This window comes from Chiloscyllium punctatum, chromosome 2 (assembly GCF_047496795.1).
Source record: "Chiloscyllium punctatum isolate Juve2018m chromosome 2, sChiPun1.3, whole genome shotgun sequence".
Taxonomy (NCBI): domain Eukaryota; kingdom Metazoa; phylum Chordata; class Chondrichthyes; order Orectolobiformes; family Hemiscylliidae; genus Chiloscyllium; species Chiloscyllium punctatum.
Genome location: NC_092740.1, coordinates 123,479,519 through 123,494,590, shown reverse-complemented (window position 1 = coordinate 123,494,590; position 15,072 = coordinate 123,479,519). Strand labels below are relative to the sequence as shown.

The following is a 15,072-nucleotide window of genomic DNA, read 5'->3' as shown; positions in this document are numbered from 1 at the left end:
TGCGCACGTGTAGAGAATGCATACATGGTTTTATTACAATCAGTGTGGAAACAGACCATTTGGCCCATCGAGTCTGCATCAAGTCTGCTAAGAGCATCCCAGTCAAACTCAGCTCCCCAGCCTATCGCGGTAGTCCAGCATTTCCCATACCTAATCCATCTAAGCTCTACATCCCTGGACACAATAGGCTATTTAGCACAGCCAATCTACTTAAACTACACAGCTCTGGACTGCGGGAAGAAACCGGAGCACCTGGAGGAAACCCAGACACAGGGACCATGTGCAAACTTGATACAGACAGTTGCTCATGGGTGGAATCAAACCCAGGTTCCTGGCACAGAGACAGCAGTGTGAACCACAGCCACCGTGTCACCCTATTCTGTGAATAGCAAATTTAAAACCAAACTGTGGTTGCTTTCTGGAGCTCAAAAACAAGTGCTGGAGAAATGCAGTGGTCTCATAGCTTCTGTACAGAGAGGAAAGTCAACATTTAGAGTCCAGTGACCCTTGGTGAGAAATGTTAACTCAGTTTTCCTCTCTGCAGATGCTGTAAAGATGACCTTCACTCCTCCAAACTTGCAATGTTAAAAAAACCTACTACACCTTGAATTAAGTTTAAAAAAAGGTTTTCTAAAGCATGTAAATGCTTCAACCTTCCAACTTGAACCATAATGCAAAGGTCATATTTGTTCATTTTACATTTTCGTAGATTAGATTCCCTACAGTATGGAAATAGGCCCTTCGGCCCAACAAGTCCACGTTGACCCAGACCCATTTCCCTCTGACTAATGCACCTAACACTATGGGCAATTTCGCATGGCCAATTCACCTGACCGGCACATGTTTGGACTGTGGGAAGAAACTGGAGCACCTGAAGAAAACCCACACAAACACGAGGAGAATGTGCAAACTCCGCACAGACACAGTCACCAGAGGTTGGAATTGAACCTGGGACCCTGGTGCTGTGAGGCAGCAGTGCTAACCACAGTCTTTTTTGCAATTCACTGCATCATTTTGCAAAAAAGACTGAATAAGGAATTACTGTACTATCAGAAGGCAAGCTACTGAATGCAGGCAATGGAAATAAACTAAGAAGAGAGGTCCTGACACTGAAATATATATAGGAAGATTTGGTAAACAACAGGTTGATAATTGGTCTGAGGAATGGTAACCACTTTTGGATGCCAAAGTTCAGTCTGATAACAACTTTGGTTCCTGGGTAGATCAACAGCTTTTGTGTACGTGAACAATAAAGTGAGAAGTCTTTAAATCTCTGGAAGAGGAAGTGGTGCCTATTCATTGAAAATGTCTAGTCTGAAAAAAGCCAGTTTACCTTCTCCCATTAGTTGCTTTAAGCTAGGCCCTCTACCCACTAACTTAGACTAAGCAGTTTTTTGACCTGCAAACCGAAAAAGAGACTGGAGAAAGGAAACTCAAGGACCCAAAGTCCTGGCAAGCAAAATCATCAAATCCAGTGGATTGTGCTGTTGAATGGAGGTTCCCAGTTCCATTCTCCCCTCTAGCCATAAAACAATGGTTTTGGTCTGTACATGCACACATGTGCGTAGGTTTTTTTTCGTGGGGGATTAAGAAGGGGTTACAATTTTAACTAGTACTGATAGAATGGAAGTTGGTAATTATTTTCCTATGATTATAATCCATCATTTTTAAATAAATCAGTGCTCAATACAGAAACCTGGTCCACATTTACGGTTAACCTGCAAATATCTGGCAGGTAAACTAGGGACTCCACGTAAAGCCTTTAACTTTTGTGTGACTCCAGGAATAGTCAGGCCTAATTGCCTGTGCATGAGACATGAGCCACAAGTATTTAATTTTCATGAGCCTTTCTTGGTAATATCTTCTGTCATCCCATATTTAGTTGGAGGAACTTGTTTTGCAGCACCAGGTATAGAAAAGAAACTTGCTACTGCCTGCCATGGACACAGACAAAAACTGAACCCACCCTCTGTTACAGTACTCAAACTTTTACAGATACAGGAAATAATTTGAAAATTGACAACTATCAGAGTTGGAATGAATGTGTCAGTAAGCAACGAACCAATTGGGCACTGCTGTTCTGTTGGATCGGTAAATATCTAGCTAAAATCATCAATCACTAGTGGCAAGGATCTGAATATCATTCTCCAGAGGCTAGACTGCTGGCAACCTAAGTACCTATTAGAATTTATTTTTAACTGAAACAATTTATACTTGTTTTGTGCCTATGTTTAAGACCAAATGAGAAACAAAGATACCAAACTCAATTTTTTGTTTTCTTGTCACCTCGGCTACGAGTGGTGAAGCATTTTGTATTACAGTTCCATGCATATTCATATCCTTATATGGCTAATATTTTCAAGACTGTACTACCCAGACAATGTTTTTTGTTTGCTGGTCAACACCCGTAGGACGTCTGAAGAAACCTAATCATGCTACCAGCTGACATTCAAATAGCTGGACTTTAAAATGAGACACTATACAGTAATTCAAAGTCACATCAGCAACCTTTTCTGTCCCATAAACTTTCGACTACCCCAAATGATGGCCTTTCCTCTCCATTGGTTTGTTATTTATGGTAATATTATTTGTTGTAAGTAAATGATGAGCCTAGGGAGTCACCAGTACACAAGACAGAGCTACAGAGAGCACAAAAACATCCAACAACAGGGCAGGGGTGAAACACAAGCCCTTGAAAACCATTTTGGGTGTGCCAATTATTGACTGAGCCATTAAACAAATAGCATGCAAAGAAAATTAAAAGTCATATTCAAGTCCCAATGGTAAATAAACAGTATTTCAACTCACTGCAATTTCCAATGCCCTAACACACTAATTGGGAAAGAAAGATAAATCATAACTTTGAGCACAAGTTTATGAAATAATGAGGGGCAGATATGCAGAATGTAATATGGTTTTAACAAAGGGAAGTTTCAAAATTAAAATCAGGGCCCAGACCACTACATGTAGTGCAAGAACAAAAGATTAAAACCATAATGAATTACAGTATGCTTACAAATCAACATAATTTCAACAATGGATTAATTTTTACAACCAAAAAGTCACCACAAAGGCAGAACTCTGTTTATACAAACAAATACGTTTTCATGTACCAATAGTTAAGACACCAACTTTCCAAAGCACTGCGTTCACTTTTTCAGAATGTGCTGTGTTATAATTTATAATATCCAACAATACTGAACATGTTGCATTAGTTTCAGATTAGTCAAATAATAGCTTTAAGTACATTTAAAAATGTGTCAGCAAGCAATGAACTAAGTGTCACTTAGTTTCAGATATTCAAAATGCTATTACTAATCAGATTTGATAGGCAAGTCACAAGTACCTGTAGCTGGAGTAGAATTGCTCATGGTAGATGGGCCGTTAACAATACCAGCAGAAAGAAGCTCGTCAGATCCCCGCTGGAAAACAAAATTCAAATACTTCAGTAATTTGACTCATTTAACTCAGATTGGTGCAAAAATCATTGTTAACAAATAAAGTGGAACCAGATGCGTTTAATCAAAGTTTTATTTTATATGCTCATGTGACATGGGCAACACCAACATATAATGCCCACTCCTAATTGCCTAGAAGGTACTGAAGAATTGATCATATTGCAGAATCTACAATGAAATGTATGCCAAACAGGCAATAATAGCAGATTTCCTTCCCTAAAAAGTACATTAACAAACCACGTGCAAATCTAAGATCATATTGGGATCATGTTTGCTCAATGCTTGGAGCAAATAAAAATTGACAAAAGAAATTTATGAAGTTACCAACATTTTTCTGCAAGAGTATCTCTTTGCAATCTTAGATATAAACTATCTGGTAATCAATATCTTGACACTTTATCCAAAACTATAAATCGCCAAAAAGTGCAATGCTCCCTCTAAGAATATACCTTTTGTCTCTCAACTGCACCACATTGCAAACATGAGTATTCTGAAGACGAACTGACTTTCACAAGCAAACTTAAGTATATAGGCTGCTGAACAAGCATACCAACACAGGGTAGGCAGCATCCAACAAATTCAACTTTCAGTTAGTTAAATAGTAAATAGTTTTTATTTATGACATTTCAATAAATGAAGAGACAGGAAGAATGGAGGAGTTTTAAAAAATCAAACGGTTGTTCTCTTCTTCACAATCCCTGGCCTTGTATCCTTCCAACTTGGAAATGTAAAACCGTGGTAATCTGATCACATTATCTTACCTTATATTGCCCTGCAAATAGCCACAATGTGGGGCATACAAGAACCATTTCGTTTTCCCTCTATCTGGGAGTGGCATTTGGTTGCAAGTGTTTGTTCCTTCACAGCAGGAAGGCTGAAATGAGCAACTCCAAGTATGTAGAAGATCAATTATGAAGCTTAATGCTACACATAGTAACAGCTTCAGGAAGAAGCACAAGCTTCCTTGAGGGACTTATAGTTAAGACTATCCTTGCTGAGAGCTTGATGGTTCTAGATTTGATAATAGATTGAAGCTGGACATGGACACCTGGCTACTCAATCTATCCACTCGCCTTGATTTTATCAACCTATATGTAAGTTACCACTGACCAGAAACTCAACCAGACTCGCTAATAAACAGAAGCTTGGAATACTGTGGCAAGTAACTCACCAGATTCCCCAAAGTCTGTCCATACAAGGCACAAATCCGGAGTATGATGGAGTACACCCAACTTGCCTGGACAGGTGCAGCTTCAAGAAACTTGACACCATTCACGACAAAGCAGCCCACTTGATTTGCACCGTAACCTCAAACTGCCACTCCCTCCACCAATGCTTCAGCACAGTGTGTACTACCAGATGCACTGCAAAACTTTACCATAAACCCTGTACAAACGCACAAGCACTTCCCTTTAGAATGACAAGGCCAGCAGATACACAGGAACACCACCATCACATTCAAGTTCCCCTCCAAGCCATTCACCACTCTGACTTGGAATTATATCACCATTTTTTTCACTATTGCTGGGTCAAAATATTAGCCTTCTCTCTAAGGCATTCTGGGTCAACAGACAGCATGTGGATTGTAGCAACTCTATAAGGCAGTGCACCCTACCTTCTCAAGGGCAGGTAGGGACAGGCAACAAATGCTGGACAGCCAGAAAAGTCTACATCCCACAAGTTTAAAAAAACTAGTTTAATTTCAATTTCCAGTATCTGTAGTATTGTTATTTTAGTGTTATGAAAACATCTGGCTTTCATGACTGTCAATCTCTTCAACCTAGTCTTCAACAAGAACTTCAAGCCATTTTAACTAATACCCATGTTTAAAGTTAGCCATTTTGTTTCAACTGCTTGTTAAAAATGTTATGATGCTGAGATTTCACTGGATCTTGAATGGGGCTGAGATGTTAAAGCGTTAAGTTTGTTTTGCTGACGCCTAAGAAATTGGATACCACAGAGGGGGAGGGTTTTTTTTCTCTCTTGCAGGGAAGATGTGACAACCTAAGTTGGCTCAGTGGCTAGCACTGCTGCCTCACAGCACCAGGGTCACAGGTTCGATTCCAGCCTAGGGTGACTGACTGTGTGGAGTTTGCACATTCTCCCAGTGTCTGTGCAGGTTTCCTCCGGGTGCTCCGGTTTGCTCCCACAGTCCAAAGATGTGCAGGTCAGGTGAATTGGCCATGCTAAATTGCCCATAGTGTTAGGTGCATTAGTCAGAGGAAATGGGTCTGGGTCGGTGTGGACTTGTTGAGCCGAAGGGCCTGTTTCCACACTGTAGGGAATCTCATATAATCACGCAACTGTTTCAAGGAATAACCTAATCTCTCCCTTTGAGAAGGAATAACCTAATTGCTATACTTTGTTTTTGGGTATCGTGATTATGGGGAGTGGCAGGGGGTTGGCTCGTGAGCATTACTGATGGTGATGTAGGATTCTCTACAAAGGGGAACCGTTCCCTTGTTCAGAAAACCTCACCGAGATGCTCCGCAAGCATTGCGAAGAGTCTTAAGTGATCCTCCTAAAGCTTGTACTTGCTGAAATAATAATTTGTGGCTGTTCACAAAAGTTGGAGTATTGCAGTTGTATCAAGCATTTAAGAATCTCAAGAAAAAGAACATGACAGGGCTGAAGCAGGAATGGATACTAATTTACCTTCTGTTTCACGCCATTCCCCATATGATCCATATTGAAGAAAAAGAGACAACAAATGATTGGACAGAAGAGTTAAAGCAAACCAGGGTTTCATCTGCGATTTATAAATTCATGGATGTTGACATCAGCATTCTGGGTAATTATGTTTTTGTCTGCAGAGACCTCGGAGGCAGCCTACTCTCAGAGTGGCAGTGTGACCACGCAGCTTAGAGGGAACCTTGATGGGTATAACTAGCTGTAGCTACTTACCACCCCTAGTGGACACTGAGAAGCCTGTGGCCAGCAGTCCTCCAGACTCACCGCCTAGTGCTAGTACAACCACAATGCTACCAGTGAATAGAATTCCATAATGTTGATTCAGCAACAAGGCAAGGCAACAAAAGCTGAACATCTGTTATGAAAGAAGGGTGCTCTACATTTGAGAGAAAATTGCCATTCTAGTTGCTTCAGCAATTCCTCGATCATGTCCAACTCCACGACATGTCTCCAAATTTTTCCAATCGGAGATAATCTATTGTTCAAATTCAATATTTCCATAGTGTGCCTCCACTGAGTCCAGGTGCTTAAAACATTTCATCTATGACACTAAACTTCAAATTTCCACTGTATCTTGTTCCCTAAATTTTCAACAGCTTTCATTTCCCACCAAAAACTAATTAAGTTTATTCAATTGTTTAGACAGATAGCATCTAAAAATCCATTGTGGTATTTTTAGTTTGGTCAGGGCAGAACATAAATCCATGATTCAGTTCTAATTGATAATGCATCTAAAATATCTTGAGTTTGACCACTGAGAACTAAGAAACGTGCTAAGATTCAGCAAAACATGGCATCCTGTTGTGTTCAGGCAACCAATTGCAGCAGAATAAGGAAAACTCAAAGCTGTATTTAAACAATGCTCCACTCAAACTAACTTGGCCAAAACTGAACAGGAGTCCAAAAGTGTCATACATTATATTTCCAGTTTTATGAATGTTATAACAGTCGGGCAAAATTGATTTGCAAACATATTAGAAACAAAAGGATTAACAACACTACAACTACTCAATTAGTGCAATTATATTCAAAACTGAGCAACAATTGAAATTGTGCATAAGTGACAACATTCAGATGCACAAACATTTAAGAGTTTAAAATATCCCTCACTTTACATCAGACATTGCAATATTCACATAAACATAGACAAGGAGAGCAGGCAGGGAAGGTGGGAAAGCAAACCAAGACCACTTCCATCATTGAGCTGCAGCATGCAGATGACTCTGCAAGTGCACACACAACTACTTTATCCTCATTATAAAATAACAGATCTTGAGATCTTAAAGAACAAGGAGAACTGAAAGAAACAGAAAAAATAGAAGTTGCTTCTGAAGATATAATGATGCTTGATGATTTGGTGCTGTTGCCTTTAAAAAAATCAGTTTTTATTAGCCACTCCCACGATGAGACACAGGTGATGCTGCAAGTTGCAAAGATAACATTTTCCCAAGGTGAGAGCCAGGCTTTGTAGACCCGTATGAAGGCAATTCAACAGCTGTTAGCAGATTGTCGAATTTAACTATACAAAATTTGGAAACATTCACCTTGAAGCTGATGACAACTCAGCTGTTAATTCTCAAGTCATGTTTCACTCAACTGAATGATTTAACTTCACAAGCTGGCCGATTATTGTAAACTGCATGAGCAAGAAAGTTTGAGTTTTGAACTGAATTTGAAGATTTTTGTTCTACAATCCCACTTATTTGATGGAAACTTGATAAAATATTTGATCAAATAAATGGAGCTGCAGGACAAAAATCTTCAAATACAGTCCAAGACTCATGAACAAAACAATGACATTTTTTGCAAAAAGAAAATACCATGCTGCAATCTGCCACAGCTGTCCAACTTGTAAAATTAAATCACTTGAGTGGACAGGGCATCCTCAATTCTCTGTAAAAGAAACAATACCCTGACCAACGAGCAGGAACCTTTACCCTAAGAACGACCAAACTCAAGTAGTATTGCAAAAGGCTCCAAACATGGAACATTTGACAGGTTCAGCTGGAAGACAAGCTCCAAGAATGACCAGTGCATAAAACATCCATTGCATCAGACTCTTCTACCACTTCAAATGCCACCTTCAGCAGGGAATCAGAATCCATTGTTGGACCTCAGAACCCAGGTAACCAGAATAGAAGTCATCCTCAATGCAGAGAGAATGCGAAACTATACTTAAGCATATCTGTACATGAAATGTCACATATTACAGAATAAACTAAAAAGTCCTTCCATGAAAATGCACATGAATAGAATCAAGGCACAGAATAACAAAATATATTTAACAGTTTAGTTGTATCAACTAACAATTTGTGGTCTGTAACTTGAATTTTGCAACAGTCTTGTGGAAGTTGCTAACTGGCAGATTAGTCATCAACAGCCTCAAGAATATTTCAACTAATCAAGGTTTTCATTCAGGCTCATTCATTCCCCTAATGCAACTTAGCCTGCCATTAAAATATTACGAAGAAAAAAGCTTTGTGATCAGAATTAATGACTTGTTTGAAACATATTTAGCCAACTGGAACATGCTTTATACTCCAGTCAGCATAAACTTATTGATGCAAAGTTTGATGTTCAATTGCAGAAGAACAAACAGCGCTTTGAACAGGAATAGAACAAACTGTCAGCTAAATACCCCATCTTTTGCAAATATTTTTGATGAGTATTTAAGGGAAATCCAATATTCAGCTGAATATGGATCCACAAAAAGTTTTTTAAGCACTGTTCATAGATCATAACTGAATATAATAGATTGTTCCACTTCATTTAACTTAACATGCATTATCTTTTAAGACAGTTCTCATTTTACATTGTTCCGTAGTAGCAATGTGCCAGCATTGTTCTAACATGGCTGGACTTGTAACTCAGAGCCCCAGACGGCACGGGCTCAAATCTCACCATGACATTTTTTAGTGCTGCAGTACTAGTGTCTACTTCTTAACAAGATCCAGGTTCAAGGCCTACCTACCAGAGGCAGGTTCAAACATGCTTGAACATGTCGACTGAAAAGAATTATATGACATCTTGTGACACAGCTGAAACATTGTTACCTCTATGCCAGAAGTTCTGGGTTTAAGTCAAATGCCAAGACTAGTTAGCCATGAAAAGCAGTGCCCATGATGAAATTTAGTAGGCTGATAATCAATTCAGGATTTCTTCCACCCCCTCCCCACAATTCCCCAAATGAAGGAGCAAGACAGAGCAATAGAGTCATACATAGAGAGATACAAACAAAATTGTGACTTGCTGTTAAAGTTACATGGAAAGCTGGGAATAATAAATCATTTGGTTGAGCGTTCACTTCCAAATGTTCAACTTTATCACATTTTAAACAACCCAGAACTTTGACTTTTATGATGTAATAGTGATAAGCTAATAAATCCAATGGGTGTTTTTGTTTTAACATGGTTAACGCGATCTAATTCTATTAATTTCTGTTGTCTTTATTTTCTTAACATAGAAGTTCAAGCTTCCTTTTCCATTAACATTTAAGGTACACCAAAATATGGTGTCTTTGCGTCAAAAAACTTCACATCTAGTGCAATACTTGACAAAGGCTGAATTTAATGGAAAGGACACAAAAAGTCAAGAGTGGGTTCAGGGCCAGGAGTGCAGATTGAAGAATCTCAACAGTCAACAGCCCCTTGTAGTATCTTAAATTGCATGAGTCAAGCTGCTCTAAGAAAATTAGAAGGAATAATCTTACCATGAGTGAAAAAGTACAGCCTCATGTAATGCTGCACATTGAACACTATACAGTATTTTTATTAAATGGTTCTTTGATCATGAGCAACATTGCTCACAGCAAGATGAGCAATGTATTGACAATATGCAATTAGCCAATCAATCAATAAGCCAAATACGGCATCCAAGGCCAGTTATCACAGAAAGACTTAGCTGTATGCAAATTACCTAACATACATGACAAGTACAAATATCACTTGCTACAGACTAGATCAAACCCCCCTCAATACATATTGAGATAGCTTTAAAATAAGAAAATGTTAGGGCCTAGACTAAGTATAAGGTATTGTGCTCCAGATGCAATCCAATTAGTCAACTATTCAACTTAAGCAAAACAATTTTTACAGTAGTTAAATAGTGACAAAAAACTGGCTTAACTAACTATTGAAATGCTTAATGTTATATATTAATCATTAATTAACTGTTCCAACATAGTAACTTCCCATAATCATACCCCTGGCAAAAGCAAATTCAGTAAAATAGATTTTCTCTCATACAATTCTAGCAGCAGAGAACCCCAAGTTGTTGCTGTGACAGAGAGGAATAAGAGCTTCTACATCCAGCTTCAAGTCTTCAGCAACTGCACAAAACTAAAGCTAAAACTAAAACCAAAACCCTGGTTCAATGGGAGCTTGACCCCATCCATTCAAGCTGTTTCTATCATTACAATTTTTAAAAACCCCAAGGCTGCACAAGCCGCTTACTTTACTGGCATTGAGCATAACATTCAGCACTTCTGTCTAAACTTTCCTTCATCAAGAAATAGAATAAAAGACAACACTTAAAGCCATAGTATCATTTAACCTGGTGAAATCTAGCTTTCAAGATCAAAACAGACATCACCACTTAAAGTGACCTGAAATTATGTTCAGATGCAGTTGGTGCGTACCTTAAAGTAAATGCCATCAACAGAGCAATGTCAGCACCAAGCAAAACAGGGAATTCAGTTTCTTTTGTCCAAAGCTATCAAGAGCATGGTATGAGCAGTGACAGGCCAACATGAAAAGCATTTCGAGTTCAAAAAAGAACAGCAAGATTAGAACTTAAATCGACTTATTCAAAAAAAATAATACTCAATCATTTACATAAATACAGATCCTACAATATATTGATTCAGCTATACACAAGTACACATATAAATAATTCCAAGTCAATTATGATTTTCAAACAACTTACAATACCTGTCTTTTGTTTCATCTACAAATTTTACTAAAATGCTCCAACAATGATGGCACCACGGGAAACAAAATAGCTGTATTAATACCAGATTTAGCAGACACATGTTGCATTTCCCAAGAGAGAATACCTGTCAGAGTTGATAACAGCATTCAGAAGCTTATCAGTCATCCAAAAGGGGAAATAAAGCATAAAAGAAATCCCAACTGGGGCAAATTAACAAACAGATGAAAACAATTTAAAGTGAAGACAAAAGGCCAGAGGAAAGCAAACTATGTGGGTTAAGCCAATAGAAGGTTACAGATGTTTATTGTGTAAAGTAAGATAAAATTAACCTTACTTGGTACGCCTATCAATTGACTATGCAACCAAATACGCCAGCTCAAAAGATGCAAGCATCATGGAGAGCTTGCCTCAAAAAGACTGATTGGTTGTCACCGTAGAAACAAACTCTCTCCAGAAGACTGCAACAGCTGCAGGATAAGCTACTGTTGTGCCCAGCATCAAACTCAGGGAGGTTCATTGTCTCGTGCATCAATTATTGAGAGGCACTCGCACACTAGCAGTAAGGAGACACTACCAGTGTCCTCACCCAAACAGATTCAAAAGATGCGCTTTAAATAGAAGGTCAGTTGAAACCAAACAAGTTTCTTCTTTACAATTTTGCACTATTTGTTTTCAGAACTGCAAAGTAATAAATGGCGCACACACAAATGAAAAACAGCTTGTGTTCTACATTGCAGAAATCAGTAGTAACGTGGAAAACCAGAGTTTTCAAGGGTACTAAACTAAAAATACAACAGCAAAGTAAATATTCATTTCTGTAAAAGAAGGTCAGACATATTACAACACTTCCTGAGCAGATGGAGCTTCTGGTCCAAAAGGCAGAAATATTACCTTGATGTTGCAAGAGCCCAGAGTAGGTCTTTGTATACTTGGAAACTTGTTACTCCTTTATCTGCTTCCCACAAATTCTTCAAGCCTCTGATTAAAATTGCATTTTAACATGAAATGCTCCACACATTATTTTATCAGGTTTTCTTCATTAAAGGATAAAGTCATAAAACCAAAATTTACTTAACCCACAAGCCTGCCTAGATTCTGAAAAAGCTCATATCATCTCAGACTTATGAAAACAATACATTTAACAACCAGGGTGGCGAATACTAGTAATCCTTGCCCTTTTGCAAATCACCCCAGATAAAAGTCAAATGCTAAGCTTTCAAGCCATGGTCAACAGAAACTGTGCATCTTTTGGGGTAACTCTTAAGTGCCCTTAAAGAGACAATGACCACATAACAGGAAATCATTGAGGTGTGTGCCCACTTCAAGGGGTAAAATTAAGCCGATGCATCTTTGCCTCAGTCATACTGCTCAAATTAAACACAAGTGCAGGACTACGGAAATATGAGCAGAGGATTTGCCATCAAGCAGATTACCACCGCTCATATTTATTGTGCTGTCAGATGAAGCTGTTGGCAGATCTTAGAATTTCCTTTTTCCAATAAAAAAAACATTCATACCAGGAGAAAAGAATGCGAAATTAGGTGACAAATCAGAACAGCCATGATCTTATTTAATGGCAGAGCTGGCTCAAGGGTCCATATGACCCACTCCCACTCTTAACCCCCTTGTACGTAGATGCATAGGGAACACAATAGCCTGGTATTTTCAGCCTAAATTATGCTGATGAACTCAACAGTACAGCAGTAATACAAATACTTAGCTCTACGTAAGAGTTTTAAAATATTTTTCTGTTTCAATATGTATACAAGTTGCAGGCCTCACCATACTTTCATTTCATTTTTGAATTTTATGGCTAATGAGAAGCAACCATTACAAGTATGGAACATTCAAACAAATCAAAACAACAAAGTAGGTCTATACATGTGTCAACGACAAGACAAGACATCTAACTTGAAGATCTCAATTAACAAGCAGCACAGCACATGTGTTTCCCTGCATTGCAGTAACCCAATTGTGTGGTTTTACTAACCATGAATCCATACATTAATTTACTCTCCTCCAATAATTCAACAGTATCTTCTCAAAGAAGAATCAAGTTAGAGTGGATAGACCAATTAACAACTCAGTAATCAAATAAGATGAAGTCATAAGAACACAAAGCAAGCAGTTTTTTTATTAAGAAAAATGCTGCTCTTGGGATTGCCTCAGAGGCCACAGGAAATAAGTTTCTCAGCAGAGTAGCAAGGAGTATTTCTGTGTGCTGGAGTCGAGCATACATTTGAGGCCAAGGAGACAAAAATATCTTTCTGACTTTGGTTGTGCTAAACTCATTGTGAAAGTGTGCTGTGCAAGGTTAAAAGTTCAAAGTAGACCACTTCTATACTAACTGCCCCCAACTTAATGAGCACAAAAATTTAAAACGTATGTAACTGGTCAGCACCATTAGAGATGGTAACAGTGACTATGCATGGCTGTTTCAATTAACTATGGCTGTCAACAGCTTTCCATCATCATTTGGTGTAGACATCACGTATACAGTTACATTATAGATCCAAGAGTCATGTTATTATATTCAGACAATAAATAATTTACTATTCATGACTGGGAAACCTGGCAGTAATTCAGAATCTTGATGGACAACATAATACACAAATTTGAGCTAAAGGGTAATGAAGAGTTGACAAGAAATAAAAAAGTTGGTGTGATTATTGCCCATTGATTTAAATCACCAGCTCACTTTAGACATCATAAAAAAGATGGCTAACCATGAATCATACATAATTAGAGGGCATTTTCACCACCACCCGATCCCCAATATGCCCAATGCATCACTGAAATTGCATACTAAAAACTGGAAATCTCTATTGTCTAGTTACAGTGGAGCAAAGAATATGGACAGAGGGGTTGGGGAAAGATGGGCAAGAGAATGCCACAGAATGTACAGTGACGTAATGCATGCTTAAGAGTAATTTAGATATAAGCAAGTCATTTGTAAACTACAATTGTATCCATGGAGATGACAACGCATCTCATCAAGAGTCACAGATGTGAATCAGCTCTTTCCCAAGTAGTAAATGCCACATTAACTTGTTCTTTAAAATTATTTCATAAGTGTCTGTCTGAGGATTAATGAAGTTACTAAGATTGAATAAACAGAATCAAAGATTTCCTGTGTAGACAAAAAAATGCACTTCATGAAACACAACGATACAACAAGGATAACAGCATGTCGAAAGGTTGCTGGTCAGGCAGAACTTTAGTCTGACAATGTCAAATGTTATAGTATTAAGCTTAGCCTTCAGGGAGAAATGTTTTGAGACATGTCTAAAATTTTCTGCACTGATTTTTAACTATGTAATTTTCAGGATACAAGTGTCCTCATACTATAACATTCACTGCCTCACCCTAATTGCCCTCAAGGCGGCAGCAAAGAGCTGCCTTTTTGAATTGTAGGCCATGTGGTGTTGGCACAACTATCTTGTCAAGGATAGAGTTAGAAGATTCAAAGTGTGAAAGAACACCACCACGATCGCAGGATTATGTACGGCTTGGAGATAAATTTGCAGGTGGTGTAGTTCCTATGTATCTGCTGTCCTTGTCCTTGTCCGTCCTGGTGATAAAAGGTCATAGGTGTGGTAGATTCTAAGAAGCATTCATGAATTTTTGCAGTGTATTTTGTAAATGTCACGAGTCAAATAGAGGGAGCAAACGTTAAACTTGTTAGATGGAGGGCCAATCAAGTATGTTTTTTTTTAAAGTCTGACTGTCTTTTGAGTGTTTTGGAGCTGCACTTATCCGAGCAATGGCATATATTCCACCACACTGCTGACTTGCACCTGGTAAAACATTGGTCAGGCTTTGAATTATATTTTCTTCATTTTGTTGGATGCGGTCATTGCTGGATGGCCAACATTTATCACCCATCCCTAGTTGCCTCTGACATGGTGGTAGTGAGGTGCTGTCTTGAACCGCTGCAGTCCACCTGCAGTGGTTGACCCACTTTGCCCTTAGGAGAGGGAAATTCCAAGATTTT

The 15,072-nt window shown here is 38.5% G+C and overlaps 1 protein-coding gene across 4 annotated transcripts in view; it reads right to left on the bottom strand.

Moving 5' to 3' along the window:
• The window catches only part of ptbp3 (polypyrimidine tract binding protein 3), a 120,376-nt gene that overhangs the window by 60,753 nt on the left and 44,551 nt on the right, over window positions 1-15,072 (bottom strand). For all 4 annotated transcript variants that reach the window (XM_072588093.1, XM_072588094.1, XM_072588095.1 and 1 more), the window contains one exon: window positions 3,347-3,422. In XM_072588093.1, the coding sequence (XP_072444194.1) occupies window positions 3,347-3,422 (76 nt within the window). The remainder of the gene's footprint in view (window positions 1-3,346; window positions 3,423-15,072) is intronic.